Below are 22,045 nucleotides of genomic sequence, written 5' to 3' on the forward strand. Positions count from 1 at the left end.
CCACCTCCAAACTAAATTAGTTTATCAAATCCAAAATTCATTATTTATATAAATTAATATTTTTATTATTTTATATAATTATAAAAAATTCTTTTTAATTTATATTATATGTGTAGAACATAATAAATTCTTTTTAATTTGTAAAAACCACGGTTTTCTAAAATTAGAAACTTTCTCCAATTTCACTGGTTAAAAGAAATATTTTTTTTATTTTATAAATAAATTATAAATAAATCGCATTCTAATGGTGGAGATACTTTTTAAGAAAAATTACGACACTAATGCACATAACGTTCTCGTTCGTAAGATCAAATATTTGTTATTGATTATATATTTTTTTATTTTATAAATAAATTATAAATGAATCACATTTTAGGTGTATACTTACTTCTTAAGGAAGATTATAATACTAATGCACATATCGTCCTCGTTCGTGAGATCAAGTATTTGTTAATGCAGAATTGACATGTTCGAATCCGACATGTATATCGTAAAAAAAATAAATGCGCTGACTCAACTGTAGAAAAACTTTTGAATTGCGAGGTACCATTACGAGCTCAATATATACGAGTGTTATTTCGTGAAATAACTCGAATTTCAAATCATTCACTTGCTTTAGCTACTCATGCTATAGATATGGGAGCATCAACTCCGTTCCTGTGGGCTTTTGAGGAGCAGGAGAAATTATTGGAATTTTATGAAAGAGTCTCGGGAGCCAGGATGCATGCCAGTTTCATACGACCAGGTGGAATGGCACAAGATCTGCCTCTTGGCTTATGTCGAGATATTGATTCCTTCACACAACAATTTGCTTCTCGTATCGACGAATTAGTAGATATTGGTACTGTCACTGCACAGTAAGCAAAGCACTAGGGATTCAGTGGTGTAATGTTAAGATGTCGTGCAACATGAAGACATTGATAGCAGTATAGGGGAAGTTCCCATCAGGCAAGAACGATTCAGAGTGACCCTACGCGAATGACTTCTCTTTACAGATGGACATCTATTCTTATGTTTAAATGACATGATTTTTAACAACTTTTCATTAATGATATCATAAGTGTTTTTTGATTTCGGATGTGCATGACAATTTTTTAATTTTTTTTTTTTACTTTTATCCCTCTTTATCCTCAAAAAAGATATAGGTGTTTTGTAAAAGATGTGCTTGGCAATATCTAAATTCTCCATATAAATATCTATAAGACCTTCCATAATTCCAAAATTGAGTTACATCTAACCTTTGGATTAGGATATTTCTCAACCTCCACAAAAGTCAAAGTTACATGTTCCATATATATATCTTACATTGTATCACAGAAAAACCGAGTTGATAAAAACAAAAATCATTAAGATTAAATTAAATTACAACACTGTGATTACCAAGAGAAAAAAAAAAAAAAAAAAAAAAAAAAGTAGTGCAAGGAAAACTGCAATCTTCTAACTTCATAATTCATTAAACAAAAATCAAAATTTTCAAAAATGTTCTTAGAATACAAACATATCCCCCACCATACGAATGGGTTGTAAACCAAGCATAAAGGGTAGCTAAGTTTCAGAATCCAAGTATGGGGGAGGCATATTGATCAGAACTTAAATAGTTCTACACCTTGAAATCACACTGCAAGATGAACTTACCAGGAAACAAAAACCTAAGTTAAGCTTCAGCCATTCTATCGCCTTCGCATTCCTCGTCCCCCACCTCGGAAAGCACCTCCTCCACGACCTCTACCACCCAAAGCACTTGCAGCAGCCTCTCCCTGGGCACTCTCAGACTGCATAGTCAACCAGCAGAAAAGAGTAACATAGCCATATAACAAGCTTAATCCTTACATAACCGTTGTGTATTATACCACCCATGTAAATGGACCAAAAAATATAATTATATTTCCAGTATTAAAAATGTTTCTACTTGTATTAAATCATGAGGCAACCAGAAAACCATCAGAAGTCTTTCAGAAAGAACTCTCTCATTCGACCTAACAAGTGTATAAAACTTTTTGGATCAGTTGAGGAAAGTTTAATGGGAAATTACCAAATTAATCTCTGTAATTTGTCACGTGTTACGATTTGGATGATTTAAAAAAATGACTCGGAAAAATAATTTTGACTAATTAGTTAAGTAATTCTTTTAAAGTGTTTTTTAAAGCATTCAAAAATAGTCTATCCATTTAAACTTTTTTCTTTTAGAATGTAGAAAGAAACTAAGTGTCCAAAATAAATTAGAAGATATTAGATATTAAACTGTAACGAAAAAAATATTAGAGACCAAATCGTAACAAGTACTAAACTATGAGGATTAATTTGGTAATGTATCCTTTTTTTTGTTTAATAAGGCTGCTGTTATAAGCAGAAAGTTGTTTGCAAAACACTCCTATAAGACATTTAACCAAGAATCCAACTTATGAGCTAGTTCGACCCAAAGAAAAGCGAATTCAGAAACTATTTTAGAGTGCATTTGGCCCAGCATGTTCCATGAAAATTTAAACACGAAAAAGCATAATACCTTAGGGTTTTTTACTGTCTCGTCCACACTTAAAACAAGGCAAGCAGCTTCTGTAGCAGCATTTATTGCATTAATCTGCATGAAATGATTCAGTCACCACATGTACCATAGCTTGGAAATAGCATCAGGAGAATATATTCTGTTTCATAAGTAATTGAATCTTTGCAAATAAAAATAAAAAATAAAGAATTCAAAAATTGGAAAATTAACAAGCACCTTTACTACTGCTGGCTCCCAAACAAAGTTGGCAAATGAATCTGCAATTCCACCAGTGTTGATATCCACTCCATAAAGTGCCCCTTCACCTATTAAGAACATCCAGTTTTGTAACAAATAAGTTCCTTGAAAAGATGTTGGATGGAAAAATAAAAAAGGATTTTTATTTAAACATTAAGTATCCAAAGACTAGCTCTTTCACAGGAGCAATTGCACCTGTCAAGGATAAAACATGGCAAATACATCATACAACTAGAGAGATTCTCACAGCCTTATGGGCTGCAATTAAAATCTGTGGTTCCAGCTTCACAAAAGAAACAAAACCAAGGAATAACAAGAAAAAGGGAGAAAGGAAAAAGAAAAAGAGAAGAACAGAAAAGAGGAAATAAATCCAACCCTCTGGGAGTGCATGTTTCTGTCTTAATTTGTTCAGGACATCTGTTGCATCAAATCCAGCATTGTCACATAGCTGCCTTGGGATGATCTGCAATGTAAAAAGATGCCACATAAACATTTCCTGTCAAATATCTGTTATTGTCAATAGAAGCATGAATAGACCATCAAGAAAGAAAATAATTGAGCATAAAAACTACCCAGAAATCACTCACTAATACTAGCTAGCAAGGAACAAAACCCAAATTATGATGCCATTTTGATGTTTAGTTTAGGGCCTTTTAAAGAAGCATGGCAGCCTGTAGATCTTTGTGAGCCACTGACTCACATTTCTGCTCTCCCCTATCTACCTCAGTCCTACACTCTTCCTTTACTTTTCTATCAAACTCCCTCCCCCCATTCTCAAGTCAAATTTCAATTTTTTGTATTCAAAACACAAGAACTTGAGTTGCAATATGTGCTCGCTATAGCTTTCTTTGTTCAAGGCACTTTATAAAAAAAAATTGTATGTAATTGATGCATAACCAATAAAGAGAAATAAATGTTCCAGGAAGCTTTATATTAAAAGGATTTAATTTCCTTCTCTAGATCTCGCTATCATAATGTTTAATTAGCTATTTTGATTTAATAGATTTCTAGTTCTTTCTATTACAACATTTAATTAAATAGCTATTCTCTATTTAATAGAATACCTACATAGATAGATTTAAGTACCCAAGTTTAGTATCATTCATATGATTATTATACAAATATTTAGTATTGATTGACTATTGAGATTGATATCTCCAACTTTTGTTCTTAATATGTTTTCTCTATTCAAGCTTTCTTTTGTTCTATATCACTAATTGTTAAAGAATTAAAATATTTCTCATAAAGTGTATTCAAGAATAATATGGTACCTCCATATAATCTTTTCTACTATAGCCCTATATAGTTAAGTTTCTACTTAGTTTTCCTATTACCGCCATAAGTACCCTATAAATACATGTATATCTCAAGAGTGATAGAATAATAATATTTCAGTTAATTCTTCTAGTGTCGGAAAACCATAAACAGAAAACTAAACTATACAGGAGTAGACCCAGCAATGTAGGAGCACATACAAACTGTATAGAAGAATATACTCTATACGCTAGACCCCCCTCCCCAACCAAATTGGAAGTATATATCATATACACCTCTCAGGTTCACAACTGGTATTTGTCACCCTCTTTAAGAGTACACACAAACCTTTCAATGAAGCTCTCTGTTCCTATATTTCTTCCAAGGAACCGCCTCTGACTTTCAAATATGGTGTAATAGTCCTCTCTATAGTATCTAAAGAGACCCCCTACCAATATCCTCCAAACTTCTTTTTAATATCAATTTCTTTTAAACTATCAATTAACTTTCCCGGATGAAATGGCAGTACTTAGCAAGTTAGATCAACCTCCAGAGTTCATATGACACAAGCAAGAAAGTGATCTCCCAAACAACTAGTTATCAGCATCAACTAATAGCCAGAAAGTGATCTCCCAAACAACTAGTTATCAGCATCAACTAATAGCCAGAAAGTGATCTCCCAAACAACTAGTTATCAGCATCAACTAATAGCCAGAAAGTGATCTCCCAAACAACTAGTTATCAGCATAAACTAATAGCCAGAAAGTGATCTCCCAAACAACTAGTTATCAGCATCAACTAATAGCCAGAAAGTGATCTCCCAAACAACTAGTTATCAGCATCAACTAATAGCTAGAAAATGATCTCCCAAACAACTAGTTATCAGCATCAACTAACAGCTCCATCTTTTAAAATGGTAGGCAACTGTCAGTGGCACAGAAATGTATGAGAAATACCTATACAAATGTACAAGATAGTCTTCTCCAGGAAATGTCCAATGCTTTATAGACCAGATATAATTTTGTTTAAACTAACACTAACCGAGATTCCTTTTTAGCAAATGAATTAACAGTTCATTTTATACAACACATCTTTCAAGTCTTTCTACAAAATTCTTGTGCATATCTAACTACATTTCCATGGAAAAATCATACATGAAAGGTAGATATTTACATACCTCAAGAGCCTTAGCATAAGAGTTGATAAAAAGTTGAGCTTTCCCAGCAATAGAGCGTGCATGCTGCCTCAGATATCGACTTATCTCCATCTGGAACCAAAAGCCATTATCTATAAGATCAAGAACCAAAACTTCTTCCCATAAAAATAGTCAACAATTATGATTGATCCGTACATCAATAGCACCACCGCCAGCAACAATAGTAGAGTTCTTTAAAGCTCTTCTAACAATCATTATTGCATCATGTAAACTCCTCTCAGCCTCCTCAATGAACTGCAAATAAGGAATCAAGAAAACAAAAAATATAAACAGGAGCGCTAATTATATGTATTGTCACTACTTGGTTCCAAAGTATATACCTGATCAGCTCCACCACGAAGAACTATGGTGGCTGTCCTTCCAGAAGGGCATCCACTGAATATATTAAACCTCTCATTCCCAACCTGTCTTTCTTCAAAAATCTCACAACTCCCTAGAACCTGTAGACCAAAAAAAAAACGCCAACTATTTCGATTAGGATGGGACAGAAATTGTTAACAAATGAAATATCTAACAAAACATTTTTCATTTTGAGCAGGGAAAGAAAATGCAATGCATGACTTAATCAATTAGTCTTAAATAGGAAAGAAGAAACCTCATCAATTATGTCATTAACAGATGTCTGTACAGTTCCCCCACTTGCAGCAGCAACCCGTTGCAAATCTTCTTCAGTTACACGACCAGCACAGAAGATTTCTCGATCTGCAAAATACTGTTCCACAAACATAAAGAATAATGAACCTGTTGATTCAGAAATATTCTAGCACCAAAAGTATAAACGTCATTCTGATGTTAAGTGACATCACTATTCCTACATCTCAGATGCAAGACTAGTTCGAAAAGAACCAAGCATTCACATTAGCAGATACCCATAAGAAAAGATTTAAAGCACCTTTCTTCATTAAAAAATAAATAAATAAACTAAAGCACCATGATTTTTTTCAGGTTTGAAGTGCAAAAGTTTGCTCCTATCAAAAACCGACAACCATCACCATGTAGCAGATGAAAGCATAATTGTGCAATTGGAAAATTAAACAGTCATGATCTGTAACTACAAACTTACTGTTAAAATAGTGAAGACCCAGATAAGTACCCATATCAAAGAATAACCAAAAAAGACCTATAAATACTATAACATTACACTTTCATCAAAAGGACTCAGGGAAGAGTATATATGAAAATCCAGGGAGCTGATGAAATAAAATTTAAGAACTTAGAACAAAATAAAGTGGGCACCTGAGTCGCTAGGTCACCAATGGCCAGCCTTGAAAGAACAACTTTAGCCCCACTCTGCACGCATTTATCCAACTTGTCATAAATGATATTCCATTCTGCATCAACAATTGATTGATACTGAGATGGATCTTGAAGTCTGTCGCAAATTTCCAGCAGGGGTAGTTAGTGTAACAATTCAAGAAAGGAAGATAAATCCAACAAAGATAGTTCCTACCTAATCTCAGCATTTTCCTTTTCAGATTTTAGCTCTAACTCAACATTTAGTAGGAGAATCTTGGGATTTGAAAATTTCTTTGGCTGCTGCTCAAATCCCGCATAAGAAAATGTCTTCTTGAAAGCCACACCATTAACTAAAAAGGAGTCTTGCATGTTACCACCAGGAACCTGTTGAAGCAAAATTAATATATTGGTTTGGAAATGTCATATCCACTGAAGACCAAGCCTCCTCAGGAGACAAAATGACAAAAAAAATGAATAACTGTAATAGCCATCAATGAATCCAGGTAACTAGAATGCATAGATAGCATCGAAATCCAAAACCTAAAAGCTAAAGCAGATAATATGAATGTTAAGCAATTTAAGAAGTCAGAAGGCAGAATAATTTTAGTGAGGAATATTTTCATTAAAAAAATTATTGGGAGGAACATGAAGTTTACCATAGGATTTTTGCAACCAGGTTAGCAAGCCCAAATATTACATAAACTTATGCATAAAAGATGAAAATATTTGTGCTAAGCAACAAACAAAAGGTAAATAGACGAGAAAACATGAATAAGAACCCTATTAAACTAACCACAATATGAAAGATTACTTAGTGGCACACAGCAGACTTTTAGCATATAAGCTAATATTTCTCATCAACGATCATTTTAACACAATCAGTTATTTCAAAAAAGCCACAGTTTACAGAAGACCTTAAATTCAGTATCCCCATAAAAGTTCATTTCACATTGGAATTTATTTTGAACATTATCAGTCATTTCAATCAAGATAAATTTCACAGCAGCCTTTTAGCATAAAATCCAATTAATCTCCATATCCCCATAAGATTTCATTTTTCCATATAGTCATGTACAATTGACAATAAAATGATCGCTGAAATAACATGGCAAAGGTAATGGAAATCAACATTAAACAGATACTGAAATCATAATGGGTCACAAATTGGTGGACTGATATATTTACCTTCTTTATTCCAATCATATTTAGCCTATCCTCATCCCCAATTGCGACAACAGCATCAACCACCATTGAAGCAAAAAACTCTTTCTCGCCACCAATGAGTTTTGACGACAGAGTTGTAGCAGCACATTTAGCTAGTAGGCTTTTCTTTTCTTCCAGACTTTTTCCCTCAATACTAACAGCCAGTTTTTTGATTTTCTGGATCGCCTGCAACATTATTTGTAATATTTAATGGTGACGAAACATCTCAATCGTATATCTCTTAAGGCTAGAAAGAAATACACAAACCAAAAATCCCGCAGTTCGGTAGCTACGAATCAAATTTCGCGGGTGGACACCATCTTCTATGAAAGGTTTGGCCTCCTTCAAAAACTCCGCTGCAAGTAGAACCACAGTCGTGGTTCCATCGCCAACCTGCATAACAAAATGAGTAAATCTCCACCAATGCGTGAATCGAATCAGAGTTTCTCATAGACCGAGAAGAGCACCTCGGAGTCCTGGGACTTAGCGATATCAACGAGGATCTTGGCAGCAGGATGAATGATGTCGAGGAGCTTCATGATTGTAGCACCGTCGTTGGAGATGGTGACACTGCCTTTATCATCGTGGATGAGCTTGTCCATTCCCCTCGGACCTAGCGTCGTCCTCACCACGTCCGCCACCGCTGTACAGGCGCTTATATTGCTGACAAGATGAGCCTTTCCCTGCGAAGTGTCCGTTCCTTCTTTCAACAGTAAGATCTGCGGTTGCTGCTCATTTCCACACAACAAGAAAAAATGGATTACTGAAAACTATACATGCGAAGAGAGGAAATGGAAAGAATGAAAGGTGTGAGAGCGCGATTCGTTTACCAGCATGGCTGCCATTGTTGTTGGTTGATCCCAAAGGAGGAAGCTAGGGTTTTGATTTGGGAAGATGGAGAGTGAAGAGCTGTATGTCCCGTAGCTTCTGGTATTTGGTGGGAGCGAGGGTTTAGTTTAGAGGGAAGGAGAATTGAAATGGGCCGAACGGAACGCACCGTTTTAACTCAACTCCCTTGAAGAAGTGAGTAGCCATGTGGAATTCATTACTTAAACTTATGTTTTAAATGAAAAATAAATTTTATTTCTCAATTTATTTAAAATTTTATATTTATTTAAATTTTAGAGTGAATTATTTTTTTGCTTAACTATAATTTTATATTTAATTATTAATAAACTATATTAGAATTTTGTCTAATATATTCTAAAAAAATCATAAATGATATAAAAATAAAATGAATTATCTCTAAAGTAACTTTTTCCGTTGAGCAGTGGTCCTTCAACTCAACACCGTTAAATTATTATGGTCGACTTTCATCCTTACTCAATAACTGAGTCTTATAATCAAGTTTCATTCTACCTTTTGCACTCGAGAGTCAATCTCCGTCCAGTTCGAGAAAACCTTTGCACGCTTCCATTACTTTTTGAGATACCTACGCTCCATAAAAATTATTTACGTAAGACTGTCTCTTGTTCCATAGGTCTCGATATAATGTTAGAATTTTAACTCTTTTAGAATAATATCCCAGTCTGATGGATAAAACCCATCCCAAAGGAGGCCTACTTCGGCTTCCGCCTAAACTGTGTAGGAAAAGTCCAAAGTCAATGTAGCATGCTAGGCGATTGAGAGAAGTTGAGTAGAAGAATATTAATTGAGTAGAAGAATATTAATTTACCTCCAACCTCAAAATGGCAGCACCCATAATTATAAAAGCCAACCTTGAAACCCAGTAAGAAAAAGGAATTTTCTCGAGAAACAAACTGATGGGTTTTTATATTCAATCTGTTTACTCTACAAAAACAAGTATATATACGGTTTGATGACAAATAGTCATTCATATAACAACTTGATTCTCAAGAAAAACTAAAATAATATACACAAAATAAACTAAAGAAAAGAAAAATAAACAGGAAAGATGAAACTAATTAAGCCGTCGTGGCATTCGCAGCGGGCCGTGTGGTGAGTCCAAATCCAAAGGGGAAGAGAGGATCATAAAAAGCATCACCGACGTTCATAGGCAGCTGATCAACATTCTTGAACCAAGTGTGAGGCAATTTTCCGGTGAATCCGTAGTCTCCAAATAGAACATCAGCCACTCCTTGGCCTTCGGATCCTGGCAACCAAGCAGCAACAAGTGCATCTATTTGACCAGCATATGGCTCCACCACTAATGGCCTACCAGAAACAATCACTACTACACACTTCACTTCATTGCAAACATTGTTGACGATGCTTGGACATGGCTCTGGTATCGTCAAGTTGGTGTTGTCGCCGTACATCTCTGCGTATGGCTGTTCACCAACCACAACTATAGCGTAGGAGAAGTTGTTGGCAATCACAAAATTTGCATCTGGGTTCTCGCTAAACATGATCTCTGTGCTTGGGTCTACAGCTGCTGAGATACCATTCAGGATGGTGGTTCCTGTTCATGATCAATCAATGAGCAATCTTGCACACTCATGTATTTCTGTTTGTGTACATATACCTATACGGGTCTTATATATGATATTTGATTTGAAAAGATTGCAGATGAATGAATAATACGGTACATACCAGCAGTGATGTTGTTGCCTTTAAGACCTTGCCAGGTGATGGTCCATCCTCCACACTGATAGCCCAAATTGTTGGCATGAGTTCCTGCAACAAGGATTCTTGATGCATTCCTTGGCAATGGCAGTACAGGCTCATCTGCATTTTCTCCATTCTTTAGAAGAACAAGAGACTTCCTAACTGCTTCTCTTGCCAAGTCCCTGTGGGCCTAAATATAGATGAATGGTTAATTTGAAATGTTAGTCAAGAAACAAAAATAACTAAAATCTTAAAAACTGGTATTAGTCTGTGCTAATTTTACCTGGCTTCCAATCTGATCTACATAGGTTTCATCAGCCAATGGTTTCTCAAATAATCCCATCGTGAATTTGACCCTCAAAATTCTCTTAACAGCATCATCAATTCGGCTCATAGGAATGAGTTTATCCTCAACAAGCTTTGTAACAATATCAATGAACTCAGTGTAATTGTAAGGAACCATGACCTGAAGAAAACAATCCAATTTAACCTGACAATATAACCTAATAATTGCATTGAGAATCTAACATGGTCCAGTACTCACCATATCGATTCCGGCATGAAGGCCTAGCATGACTGAATGTGAGAAATTTGCATGCTCAGGGTAAACGATCCGATCAATACCCTGCCAATCAGAGATGACAAAGCCCTGCAATTGCGAATATACTCAGAGGCTTCAATTAGAAAAAATAATGATCAAATTCCAAATATAGAGCAGCTAACTAACTGTAAATTACCCTGAAATTAAGAGTGTTCTTGAGAAAATTGGTAACAAGATCATGGTTGGCGTGCATCTTCTTGCCATTCAAGCTGGAATACGAGACCATGACAGTAGACACACCCTTGATAATGGAGTCGTAGTAGGCAGGCATGTGTATGCTCATGAGACCTTGCCAGTCTATAACAGTGTTGTTCTCATCAATGCCCTTTGTGGTGCCACCATCACCCACAAAGTGCTTTGCACAGGCTGCAACTTTATCTCTGCAATTCATGTTTATCAACCAACCCAGGACTAAGGGAAAACCTTAAACAGAAACACTATCTTTAATAGTTAGTACCAGAAGAAGAAAATGAACTTACTGTCCTCCAACATAAGGAACGCCCTTGCGAGATTCTGCGGGAATATCACCTTGCAATCCAGGTATGATCTCCGTCATGGCCTTCACAACTTTGGGATCTTCACTATAACTCTCATAACATCTTCCCCATCTTGGATCTCTGCATACTGCAATGCAAGGTGCAAAAGCGTAGTTAATGCCAGTTCCTCTAACTTCACGAGCTGTTGCAGATCCAATCCTCTTCACAAGTTCAGGGTCTCTGTCAAAAGAATTAACAACTGGGTAAGTTGGGCTGTATTTACAATTAAATGCTTGAGATTTATGTATTAGATCTGACTGACCTTGTTGCCCCAAGACCAATATTGTGAGGAAAAATAGTGGCTTTGTAGACATTGTTGTGGCCATGGACAGCATCAATTCCATAGATCATGGGGATCCCTAAACGGCTGGAAAGGGAACCATTTTGGAAGGAATTAACCATGTTTATCCATTCTTGAGGGGTAGCCTGAGTGCGAGGGACACTGCCTCCACCACTAAGAAGGCTGCCAATGGAATAGTTGCGCATGATTTCAGGTGTTGCAACACTACGGTCAATTTGCACCATCTGGCCGATCTTCTCTGCTAGAGTCATCCTCTTCAAAAGGTCCCGGATTCGCCTGTTCGTGGGCTGATTTGGTTCCTTGTACAACATATGGTGTTTGAGCCCAATCTTCACATGCTCTTTGAATCTCATGTTCTCTACTCTTCTTGCATCTACCACTGCCAAACTAAATATCAGCAGAAAACCCAATAACATTGACATTCTCATCATGTTTGCTTTTTTCCTTTTCCACAGGCACACCTGAAAACAAAACATATCATATGTTAATCATATTTTTGTATACGCCTTCTGATCAGTACGCGGAATGTTTTCTTAACGAAGAATTGGATTGGTAGTGGAATGAAAAATTCCTTCCTTATTCACATCAAATCAGCACAACAGAAAAATGTCATAATGCAAATCTGTAAAATGGTTAACACAAATATTAGGCAAAAAGGGAAGCACTTTATAAGGTCATTGGGCAACTTTATACTTTCCTTAATTCTGAGTTCACCTCAATTACTCATGTCACCATTAGAAAGATCCAGGAGAATTAAGCCATAAGAACACTTTGGACCAAAGAAAAAGAATAAAAAAAAAAATGTATACACTGAAAAATGCAAATTACAACAAAGCTAATATGACCTTACCAAGACACGAGTGAGAATTTATTCAATGCTGTGTTTGTCAATAGCAATAATTTGCAAAGACGAGAGAAAGTAAAGTATTTATAGGGTATGGATGACTAGGTGGACATATTATCCGGATCAGATCAAGGAAGTAGTCAGTTTAGAATTAAAAGTTTTCTGGATCATTATTTTGGATAAATATGCTCTGGGGATCACTTATCATTTCTGTATGATTTGTTACAGACATACAAGTCATCATTGCTATTTACGTCCTGTTATTAATTATTTTTTTCCATAAAAGTAGGATAACTGCTTTTAATTTTTAGTAGATTTCTAGTCAGTTTTTCGTGTTCTATATATACTTATAAAATTTTGCTTCTAGAATATCCAAAATTTATAGAAATAAGAAAATAAAGTTAATATTGGTACATGAAAATATTTTATAATATTTTTATTTTCTAAATTTATGTATCTTTCATAATCCTAGAGATTATTTACAACGGAGAGAATAATAAAAACAATAATGGAATTAGAAAATTCTTAAAATATTATTTTCAGTAACTTTCAACAAAAATTTCATTCGTACTTTTAAATAATTACAAAAATAAAATAAATAAACACGTGAATAAGCACTAACAAAATGTAGAAAATAAAACCACAAAAATATTTCGATGAACAACACAAGGCTAGTTAAGCTGCAAAAATAAATATTTTGTTATTTTGCCAAAACGACAAATATGCTCTCAATTTTGTACAGGACAGCATGCGAGAAATGGAATCATACACATATTCGAATTCTCGAACACCATAAAAATGAAATACCATAAGATAAGGTGTTTGGAAATGGTTGGAGTAGTTGAATAGGAGGTTTTTCATTACTGTAGTCAGTTGGCAGATTTACCAAAGATGAAAATGATTTATTCGATATTATAGATGATTGGTTAGATAACGAACGATTCGTTCTGTCGGTTGGTTGCTCTATTGTTCTTTTCTTGCGCTTATTTTCACTATAGAGGGTCGGTTTAGAGGTACATGCTTTGCAACTTCGTAGTATACTCGTGAATTGGCTAGTTCCTACTTAGAACACTGCAATATTTGGCTATAATTATAGAAGAATTAAAGAAAAGAAAAATTATATGCAATGATGATATTAAAGCAAGCAAATCTAGTGTATTGAAACTTGTCCAACAAATTTCATACTGGGAATTGATAGGCATAAGATAGTAGTATAATACTGAAATCCTTTCTCAACTATACCAAATACCAGTGCTAGAATTAACTTCGTATGAGTTTAAATCTTCTACCAGAGAAATCATCTAAAATTATAAATTCGAGAAAAAAATTAAGAAAAAAAAGTCAACACTAGTTGAAAGTACCAATTATGTACTCTCGAAGTCCTTGGACTTGGCGATTTGCGAAGAGGATCTTCATGATATTTGGGCCGTCGTTGTCGACGGTGACGCCGCCCTTCTCGTCGTGGATAAGCTCGTCCATTGCCCCGGTCCCGAGCGTCATCCTCACCACATCCACCATGACGTCTAGGCGTTTAATTTGCTGATAAGCTGGTTCTTGTGCCCCGAGTGAGAAATGTCCGTGTGTTCCTTCAAAAGTATGATCTGCGGCTGCGCTTCATTTCCAAATAACAATCGACTATAAACTCCGCATATGCCAAGTAGAAATTGGAAAGAACTAGGCATATGAGTTTGCGATTCACTTACCACCATGGCTGCCATTGTTGGTTGGTGGCCATAGAGACAGCTGTTGGGTCTTCCAAAAATTCTAATTTACTTGTGTAAATTAAAACAATCTCAAAATTAATTCAGAGAATCCCAATTTAATACTTCCAAGCCAATCAATCGGTAAATCAATTGCCCCGGATTTCACGATTGTAAGTACCTATTATGTATTCTCGAAGTCCTTGGACTTGCTGATTTGCGAAGAGAATCTTCATGATATTTGCGCCGTCGTTGTCGACGGCGACACCGCCCTTCTCGTCGTAGATAAGCTCGTCCATTGCCCCGGTCCCGAGCGCCGCCCTCACCACATCCATCATGACGTCTGGGCGTTTAATTTGCTGATAAGCTGGCTCTTGTGCCGAGTGAGAAATGCCTGCGTGTTCCTTCAACAGTATCATCTGCGGCCGCTGTTCATTTCCACTAACAATCGGATTATAAATACTGGATATGCCAAGCAGAAACTGGAAAGAACTAGGTACATGAGTTTACCATTCACTTACCACCATGGCTGCCGCTGTTGCTTGGTGACGATAGAGAAAGCCAGGGTTTAGATTTGGGAAGACGAGGAGGATGTGTGAGGAGCTTTGCCCAGTTGCTTCCCGCGCCTTGCTTTTGGTCATGGAGGTTTACTCAGAGGAAAAAGTCAAACTGTTTGAACCTTAAGTTCATTACAAACCTCCCCCCTAAGTTCTTGGCAAATTGTTGACTTTCCTTTTTTGTATTACATTTTGTCAACAGAAATATTATTTTTGCCCCAATCCTATAAAAAGAGTTCAAATATAATCAAATGTAACTCTTCGTGTATAAGTTAAAGTTTTCGCTATCCTCCCTATTCTATTGGTCGGACTGATACCACGTAATTTCTAACACATTTAAAGAGATCTTGTTCCTCAGTAGATACGAAAACCAAAAATTTAACCGAATTCTAAGTTAACTAATCAACAGTCTTCCTAAAATTCAACATTTCTTTTCGAATTATTTGATGCAAACACAGTAGTAGTAATTTTTTAAGATTTTATTTATTTTTTTAAAAAAATAAAATTTAATTAAAATTTTTAATTTATCAGAATTATTTAATTAAAAAATATAATTAATATAAAATATTTTTTTCTGTTAATTTTATAAATTTATTATAATTTAATCATTAAAATTCTCTTAATATAAATTTAAATATTATAAATTTATTAACAGTATAAAGAAAAAAGAAACAAAACAAAATAAAAAAATCTACAAGGCAAATAACTAAGACATGGTGGTATTAGCGATAGGCTGGGTGGTGAGTCCAAATCCAAAGGGAAAAAGAGGATCATAACGAGCGTCACCAACATTCATAGGCAACTGATCAACAGTCTTGAACCAAGTCCGAGGCAACTTTCCGGCGAACCCGTAGTCTCCAAATAGAACATCAGAGACTCCTTGGCCTTCGGTCCCTGGTAACCAAGCGGCGACAAGTGCGTCAATATGGTCCATATAAGGCTGCACCACCAGTGGCCGACCGGACACGATCAGAACCACGCACTTCACTTGGCTGCAGACGGTGCTGATGGTGCGACCACCTGGCTCTGGTATGGTCAAGTTGGTGTTGTCTCCATACCATTCTGTGTAAGGTAACTCACCCACCACAATAATGGCGTAGGAGAAGTTGTTGGATTTGACAAAATCTGGATCTGGGTTCTCGTTGTATGTGGTTTCTGTACTTGGGTCTACGGCTGATGAGATACCGTTTAGGATGGTGGTTCCTGTTCATGATCGAGCAATTAGAATGGTTGCTCCGTTTTATGTATTTTTGTTGTTTTATTTGTATATAAAGCCAGAAATAATATATATGTGTGTGTGTGTGTGTGCGTGTGTGTGTATATGTATGAATGAATAGACATGGGTTGTGATCTATGGTCCTCCCATCTGGTTTTCAAGATGGTGGTTCCTGTTCATGATCTACCAATTAGAAGTCTTGTACCTTTTATGTATTTCTGCTGTTGTTTTATTTGTATATATTGCCAGAAGTAATGCGTCTATGCCTCTGTGTGTGTGTAGATATACATACATATATGTGGAATACACCTGGCTTGTGACCCAGGATCCTCCCAGCTGCTTTTCAGGATGGTGGTTCCTGTTCATGATCTACTAATTAGAAATCTTGCACCTTCTTAATGTATTTATGTGTTTTATTTGCATAATTTCCAGAAATGATGTGCCTGTGCCTGTGTGTGTCTGTATATATATATATATATATATATATATATATATATGCATGTACGGATACACATGGCTTCTGACCCATGGTCCTCCCAGCTGCCACTCAGGCTGTTGGTTCCTGTTCATGCTCTATCAATAAGAAATCTTGCACCTTCTTAATGTATTTCTATCTTTTGTTTGCATAATTGCCAGAAATAATGAGTGTATATGTGCGTTAAAACATATATATCTAAAGAACATGGGTTGTGATTCATGATTCTCCCAAACATATATTTTTGGTGTTTTGCTTTGAAAAACTTGCAGGGAAATGATATATTACATAAATACCTATAGTGAGGTTGTTGCCACTAAGACCTTGCCAGGTGATGGTCCATCCTCCACATTGATTGCCCAAATTGTTGGCATGAGTTCCTGCAACAAGGATTCTCGATGCATTCTTGGGCAATGGCAGCACAGGTTCATTTGCATTTTTCCCATTCTTAAGTAGAACAAGTGATTTCCTAACTGCTTCTCTTGCCAAGTCTCTATGAGCCTACAATCAAAAATTTCTTCTCAAAGAAACCATGATAACCGAAATCTCGAAAAGAGAGTCCTGGTTAATTATTACCTGACTTCCAATTTGATCTACATAAGTTTCATCAGCCAATGGTTTCTCAAACAAACCCATTGTGAATTTAACTCTCAAGATTCTTCTAACAGCATCATCAATACGGCTCATAGGAATGAGTTTATCCTCAACAAGCTTTCTTAAAGTATCAATCAACTCAGTATGGTTGTTAGTCATGACCTGCAGATTATAATCCAATCCAATTTTTCTTCAATGATTGAATGCATAAACTACATGTACAATACTAAAATTGGTTTGAACATCCGATACAGTCTCATACTAACCATATCAATTCCAGCATGAATACCAAGCATGACTGAATTGGAAAAGTTTGAATGCTCTGGGTAATTGATCTTGTCAATACCCAGCCAATCAGAGATAACAAAACCCTGCAATTTGGAAAATGTTTAGGCTTCAATTACAATTAAGAAACATACTAATCAAATTTTCTGAAAGTAACTGAGGTTTACGTATAAAGAAATGTTACCCTAAATTTAAGAGTGTTCTTGAGGAAATTGGTGATGAGAGCATGGTTGGCATGCATCTTCTTGCCATTCAAGCTGGAATAAGAAACCATGACAGTGGAAACACCCTTGATGATGGAGTGATAGTAAGGTGGCATGTGTATGGTCAAAAGATCATGCAAGTCTATTACAGTGTTATTCTCATCAATGCCCCTTATGGTGCCACCATCACCCACAAAATGCTTTGCACAAGCGGCAACTTTATCCCTGTATGCATTGATAAACATAATCCTAATGCAGATAAGATTATATTTATCCCTATAACACCAACCCATTCGGTTGTCAAAGAAGCCAAACAAACACAACCTTAAACAATACCCAGAAGAAGAAAGCTAACTTACCGTCCTCCAACATAAGGAACGCCCTTGGGAGAATTTGCAGGGAGGTCACCTTGTAATCCAGGTATAAGCTCAGTCATGGCTTTTACAATTTTAGGATCTTCACTGTAACTCTCGTAGCATCTTCCCCATCTTGGGTCTCTACAAACCGCAATGCAAGGGGCAAAAGCGTAATTAAGCCCAGTTCCTCTAACCTCACGCGCCGTCGCCGCTCCAATCCTCTTCACCAGCTCAGGATCCCTGTAACAGCGTGTTTAAACAGCGAGTTGAGTTGGAGTCGAGTCGAGTCGAGTTGAGTTGAGTTGACTCACCTGGTGGCACCGAGTCCGACATTATGAGGAAAAATGGTGGCTTTATAAACATTATTATGACCATGAACAGCATCAATGCCATAAATCAAGGGGATCCCTAAACGACTGGAGAGTGAGCCGTTTTGAAAAGAGTTGAACATGTCGATCCAGTCTCGAGGTGTAGCTCGGTCTCGAGGTGCGCTGCCTCCGCCGCTCAGCAGGCTGCCGATAGAGCAGTTGCTCATGATTTCCGGCGTAGCGGCTTGGCGTTCGAGTTGCACCATCTGACCCACTTTCTCGAGTAGAGTCATTCGATTCAGTAAGTGATTAATGCGTCTGTTCAATGGCTGCTTTGGATCTTTAAACCTCATATAATCCATTGCGACTCCTGGATTGTTTTCCGCCATTGTTAACCCGAATAGCAGAACGAGAGCAAGCAGGGTCACTGTCATCTTCTTCGTCATCTTTTTTTTTTTTCGTTTTCAGATCAAAAGCACACCTGAAAAATAATACCACATCATATATATATATATATATATATATATATATATATTAGTTTAATTAAGAATTAAAATAAATATGTCTGAAAAATATTTTCTTTATCTTGCTATAGCTTACTTAGAGACTCTGAAATGATGAACAAGGAAATAGGAGAGAAGAAGAAGAGTATTTATAACGGTTGATTTGAATGGCGAAGATTATGTAATCCAGGTCAAATTGTTTTCTAATTTAAATAGCCAGATTCTTTTGGATAGTGAGGAAATTCATCTGTATCTATAATATTAATTACTTTCCCAGATAAATAGATTTCAACTTCATTTGATTAGATGTAATGATTAAGTTACTTTAATTGAAATAGACAAAATACGCTGTAAAAATTATTTAATATTTATGTAATTTTGATGATTTCTTGCAAAAATTATAATCCACTAACAGAATGTTCTTCCTATTTGGTATATTGGTTGGATTGGTTATGTAAATTTATTAGTTTCGAGAATTCAGAGTAATCTAAATCTTTTTTCGTTATATATATATATATATATTAGACAGAAATATAATTGAAGAAAGATATTATATGTAATCATATTAGAAAACCTGAGTAAGAAACTAGAAATTTGTCTAAAGGTTCATTGCAAGAAATTGATAGAGTTCAGAGAGGTCAAATATCAGTCAAATCTTCAGCAAAACTCATCACATATACATATATATGTTCATATATGTGTCATTTATGTATGCATATGTGTATATGTATATTTATGTCGAGATCATCATAGAGCAAACATATGACAATTGAAGTCTGCACAAAAAAAAGGAAAACAGGGGAATGGTTAAGAACCTGTATGTGCAGAAAGAGAGATGAAGGTCAGTAACGACGAATCTAGGTCTTCAATGGTGGCTTTGGCGTGCGCCTGGAACGAAGGGCAGATTACGAAGAGAATAAGGGAAATGGAACCGGAAAGATGTTTCAGATCTTATATTTCACAAATGAAAACATTAAATTCTCATAAATTCAGATAAAGACAATGGAATCGAGATATCTGAATTTTAGTGCGCGGGAAAAGCTGTTACTGAGAGAAATAATTGTCTCTTTTACCTCTAATACGCCATTGTTAATGGCAGATTGTTCAGGAATTCAAGGTGTATAACGATTCACCATGAGTAGAAAACAAGGTTTTTCTCTGAAAAATTTTCGGAGGTTGGAGTATCGGGAATGTTGAGTTCAGTTCGTAACGGAGATGAAGAAGAGGTGATGAGAGATCTTCCATGGATGAATGATGAATCAGAAAAGGAAAGAAGCTTATGATTTATTTTTTTTTCTAAATTTGAATTTACCCGCCAGAAATTCAAATCCAACATTTAGAACCAAAACAGAGTAGGAAATTTCCTATCCTGGAAAATTCCTGCCAGAGATAGGAATTAAAGATTTACCTTCCTGTTTCTTAATCCTTAATTCAACAGGAATTTCAGGATTACCTGCGGCCATATATGCTTGAAGGCAAGGCAAGAAACCTAGATCGAAACACAAACAAAGACAGATTAAAATTAGAAAGCACAAAACCCTAATTACTGTGAGCTTCTTCAACCAGTACTTCAATGGCGACAAAGCGCAAAATCCCAATGGAAAAGCGGAAAACGAAGGAGCAGAGAGCCGTTACCTTCACTAAACGGCGACATGGTCTCTTCAACAAGGCCGCCGAGCTCTCTGTCCTCTGTGATTTTCAGGTCGCCGTCTTGGTTTCTTCCCCAAATTCTCCGAAGCGAACCAAGTTCTACACCTTCGGCTGGTCCTCCGTCGATACCGTCATCGACGCGTTCCTCCATTTTCGTGCTCCTCCTCCAATCGAGAATCACAAAAAGGCTTCTGTTCTCTCCCTCTGTGAAAACATTCGAATGTTAGAACGGGGAAGGAAAGAGATTCAATCACTGGCGAGAAAGAAGACGAAAAAAGAGAACCTAGGTTTTTGGTGGGACGTTGAAGATTTCGATCGGAATCAGACATTTGAAGAGTTGGATCTGACTATTTCTAGATTAGAAAATTTGAGAGAGAATGTGATGAACAAACTGTCTGGCTCTGATTCTCTCTCTCTCTCTTCCGACGATTTTTCACTGACGACGCAGATTTCAGGCTCTAGATCTGCTACTCCTCCTCCCATCAACACCGCCATTAACGAGTATTCTGCATCTCTACAACTTTTAACTTACAGTTCTACTGATAAAATCAGCAAACCGGAGGGAATTTCAGATCTAGCGGCTCCATATTCTGATCCAGCGAACATCAATGGTGATAACAGTCTGCCTCAACAGTTTGTTACTTCTTCTGCCAACAATGAGGATTATCATCAAGAGTATCATAACATCAACTGTGCGGATAATCTCCCGGCTCTGCAACTTTTAGATTCCGCTTCCAACAGAACCGCCATTAACGAGTATTATGCATGTCTACAACTTTTAACTACTGATATAATCAGGAAACCGGAGGAAATTTCAGAACTACCGGCTCCATATTCTTATCCCGTGAACATCAATGGTGATAACAGTCTACCTCAACAGCTTGTTCCTTCTTCAGCCAACAATGAGGATTATCATCAAGAGAATTATAACACCAACTGTGCGGATAATCTCCCGGCTCTACAACTTCTAGATTCCGCTGCCAACAGAACCGCCATTAACGGTTATCAAGATGATCAAGTAGTTCAACAGTTTGATTACAGGTTGACATATGATGGAATCGATGCCGCCATTAACAATGATCATTATCAAGATAATCAAATGGTTGAAGACTTTGAATATGGATTGTTATACAATGGGATCAAAGATCTAACGAACGTCAGTTCCGAGACTCCACCAACATCGTTGTTCTCCAACTGTACGATTGAGTATCCGATGAATAACTGCAATTTTCCCGCCAACATCGATGGAGCTGGAACTAACAATGCCAACTCTGGATTACTACTTGCTGATAATAACTGGTTATTATGTTCCACCATCGATGACTATGGATTCTTTTGATAAATAGTACGTAGCTCCTGAATCTATACTTGTGATGAGTGTCTATACGTATTTAGGGAGAGATACATAGGGTTCTTACCAGATATTTGGTTTTGTAATTAGAATTTTTTGAACAAAAAATTGAATCCAAACAGAGAATTCTCCCCATAAATCTAAAACATGTTTGTTATTTTTTAATTTATATTTTTTTCATGTCGTCTCGTGACGGTTGATACGAAATATCCCGCGTTAGATTTCATGATATTACGTTAATTAAATTTTAAAAAATACATTTTAATTTAATATTTATATTTACAAATTATTTTAATTAATTATATTTTACTGAAAATTTTAACAAAAATGACAACTTTATGTTTTTGT

General features: G+C 36.2%; 4 protein-coding genes across 15 annotated transcripts; 1 reads left to right on the forward strand and 3 right to left on the reverse strand.

Annotated features, from left to right (window-relative positions):
• Window positions 1-518: 518 nt before the first annotated feature.
• LOC110810692 (TCP-1/cpn60 chaperonin family protein) lies at window positions 519-8,640 on the reverse strand. Of its 2 annotated transcripts, XM_022036940.2 has the most exons (15): window positions 8,480-8,640; window positions 8,117-8,377; window positions 7,917-8,042; window positions 7,632-7,835; window positions 6,661-6,830; window positions 6,447-6,582; window positions 5,806-5,922; window positions 5,531-5,650; window positions 5,346-5,444; window positions 5,172-5,261; window positions 3,116-3,203; window positions 2,720-2,808; window positions 2,504-2,578; window positions 1,636-1,772; window positions 519-850 (listed from the first exon to the last, which is right to left on the reverse strand). In XM_022036940.2, exons 1-14 carry the CDS (start codon window positions 8,492-8,494, stop codon window positions 1,671-1,673), a joined length of 1,692 nt encoding a protein of 563 aa, XP_021892632.1. In that variant the 5' UTR covers window positions 8,495-8,640; the 3' UTR covers window positions 519-850; window positions 1,636-1,670. The 2 variants fall into 2 exon arrangements, with proteins under 2 accessions (XP_021892632.1, XP_021892631.1); XM_022036939.2 differs by lacking the exon at window positions 519-850 and having other exon boundaries at window positions 1,429-1,772.
• Window positions 8,641-9,392: 752 nt separating this feature from the next.
• On the reverse strand, window positions 9,393-14,936 carry LOC110810679 (uncharacterized). 8 transcript variants are annotated; one of them, XM_088219227.1, is made up of 11 exons: window positions 14,721-14,936; window positions 14,381-14,627; window positions 14,203-14,263; window positions 13,861-14,106; window positions 11,617-12,116; window positions 11,298-11,534; window positions 10,955-11,198; window positions 10,762-10,866; window positions 10,501-10,683; window positions 10,203-10,407; window positions 9,393-10,071 (listed from the first exon to the last, which is right to left on the reverse strand). In XM_088219227.1, the coding sequence occupies exons 5-11, from the start codon at window positions 12,084-12,086 to the stop codon at window positions 9,575-9,577; spliced, it is 1,941 nt and encodes a 646-aa protein (XP_088075353.1). In that variant the 5' UTR covers window positions 12,087-12,116; window positions 13,861-14,106; window positions 14,203-14,263; window positions 14,381-14,627; window positions 14,721-14,936; the 3' UTR covers window positions 9,393-9,574. The 8 variants fall into 8 exon arrangements, with proteins under 8 accessions (XP_088075353.1, XP_088075354.1, XP_088075349.1 ...); XM_088219228.1 differs by having other exon boundaries at window positions 13,861-14,111; XM_088219223.1 differs by having other exon boundaries at window positions 14,203-14,271.
• Window positions 14,937-15,323: 387 nt separating this feature from the next.
• LOC110810722 (uncharacterized) lies at window positions 15,324-20,468 on the reverse strand. 4 transcript variants are annotated; one of them, XM_022036984.2, is made up of 10 exons: window positions 20,332-20,468; window positions 20,150-20,185; window positions 19,512-19,584; window positions 18,197-18,674; window positions 17,889-18,125; window positions 17,511-17,754; window positions 17,308-17,412; window positions 17,024-17,203; window positions 16,744-16,948; window positions 15,324-15,959 (listed from the first exon to the last, which is right to left on the reverse strand). In XM_022036984.2, exons 4-10 carry the CDS (start codon window positions 18,637-18,639, stop codon window positions 15,463-15,465), a joined length of 1,911 nt encoding a protein of 636 aa, XP_021892676.1. In that variant the 5' UTR covers window positions 18,640-18,674; window positions 19,512-19,584; window positions 20,150-20,185; window positions 20,332-20,468; the 3' UTR covers window positions 15,324-15,462. The 4 variants fall into 4 exon arrangements, 3 of the variants coding, with proteins under 3 accessions (XP_021892676.1, XP_088075357.1, XP_088075356.1); XM_088219231.1 differs by lacking the exon at window positions 19,512-19,584; XM_088219230.1 differs by lacking the exons at window positions 20,150-20,185; window positions 20,332-20,468 and adding an exon at window positions 19,770-19,899.
• On the forward strand, window positions 20,183-21,685 carry LOC148266157 (uncharacterized). Its single transcript, XM_088220567.1, has one exon. It carries the CDS (start codon window positions 20,270-20,272, stop codon window positions 21,683-21,685), a length of 1,416 nt encoding a protein of 471 aa, XP_088076693.1. The 5' UTR covers window positions 20,183-20,269.
• The last annotated feature ends 360 nt before the right edge of the window (window positions 21,686-22,045 follow it).

This window comes from Carica papaya, chromosome 5, assembly GCF_054855325.1.
Source record: "Carica papaya isolate Zhongbai chromosome 5, ASM5485532v1, whole genome shotgun sequence".
Classification (NCBI taxonomy): Eukaryota; Viridiplantae; Streptophyta; class Magnoliopsida; order Brassicales; family Caricaceae; genus Carica; species Carica papaya.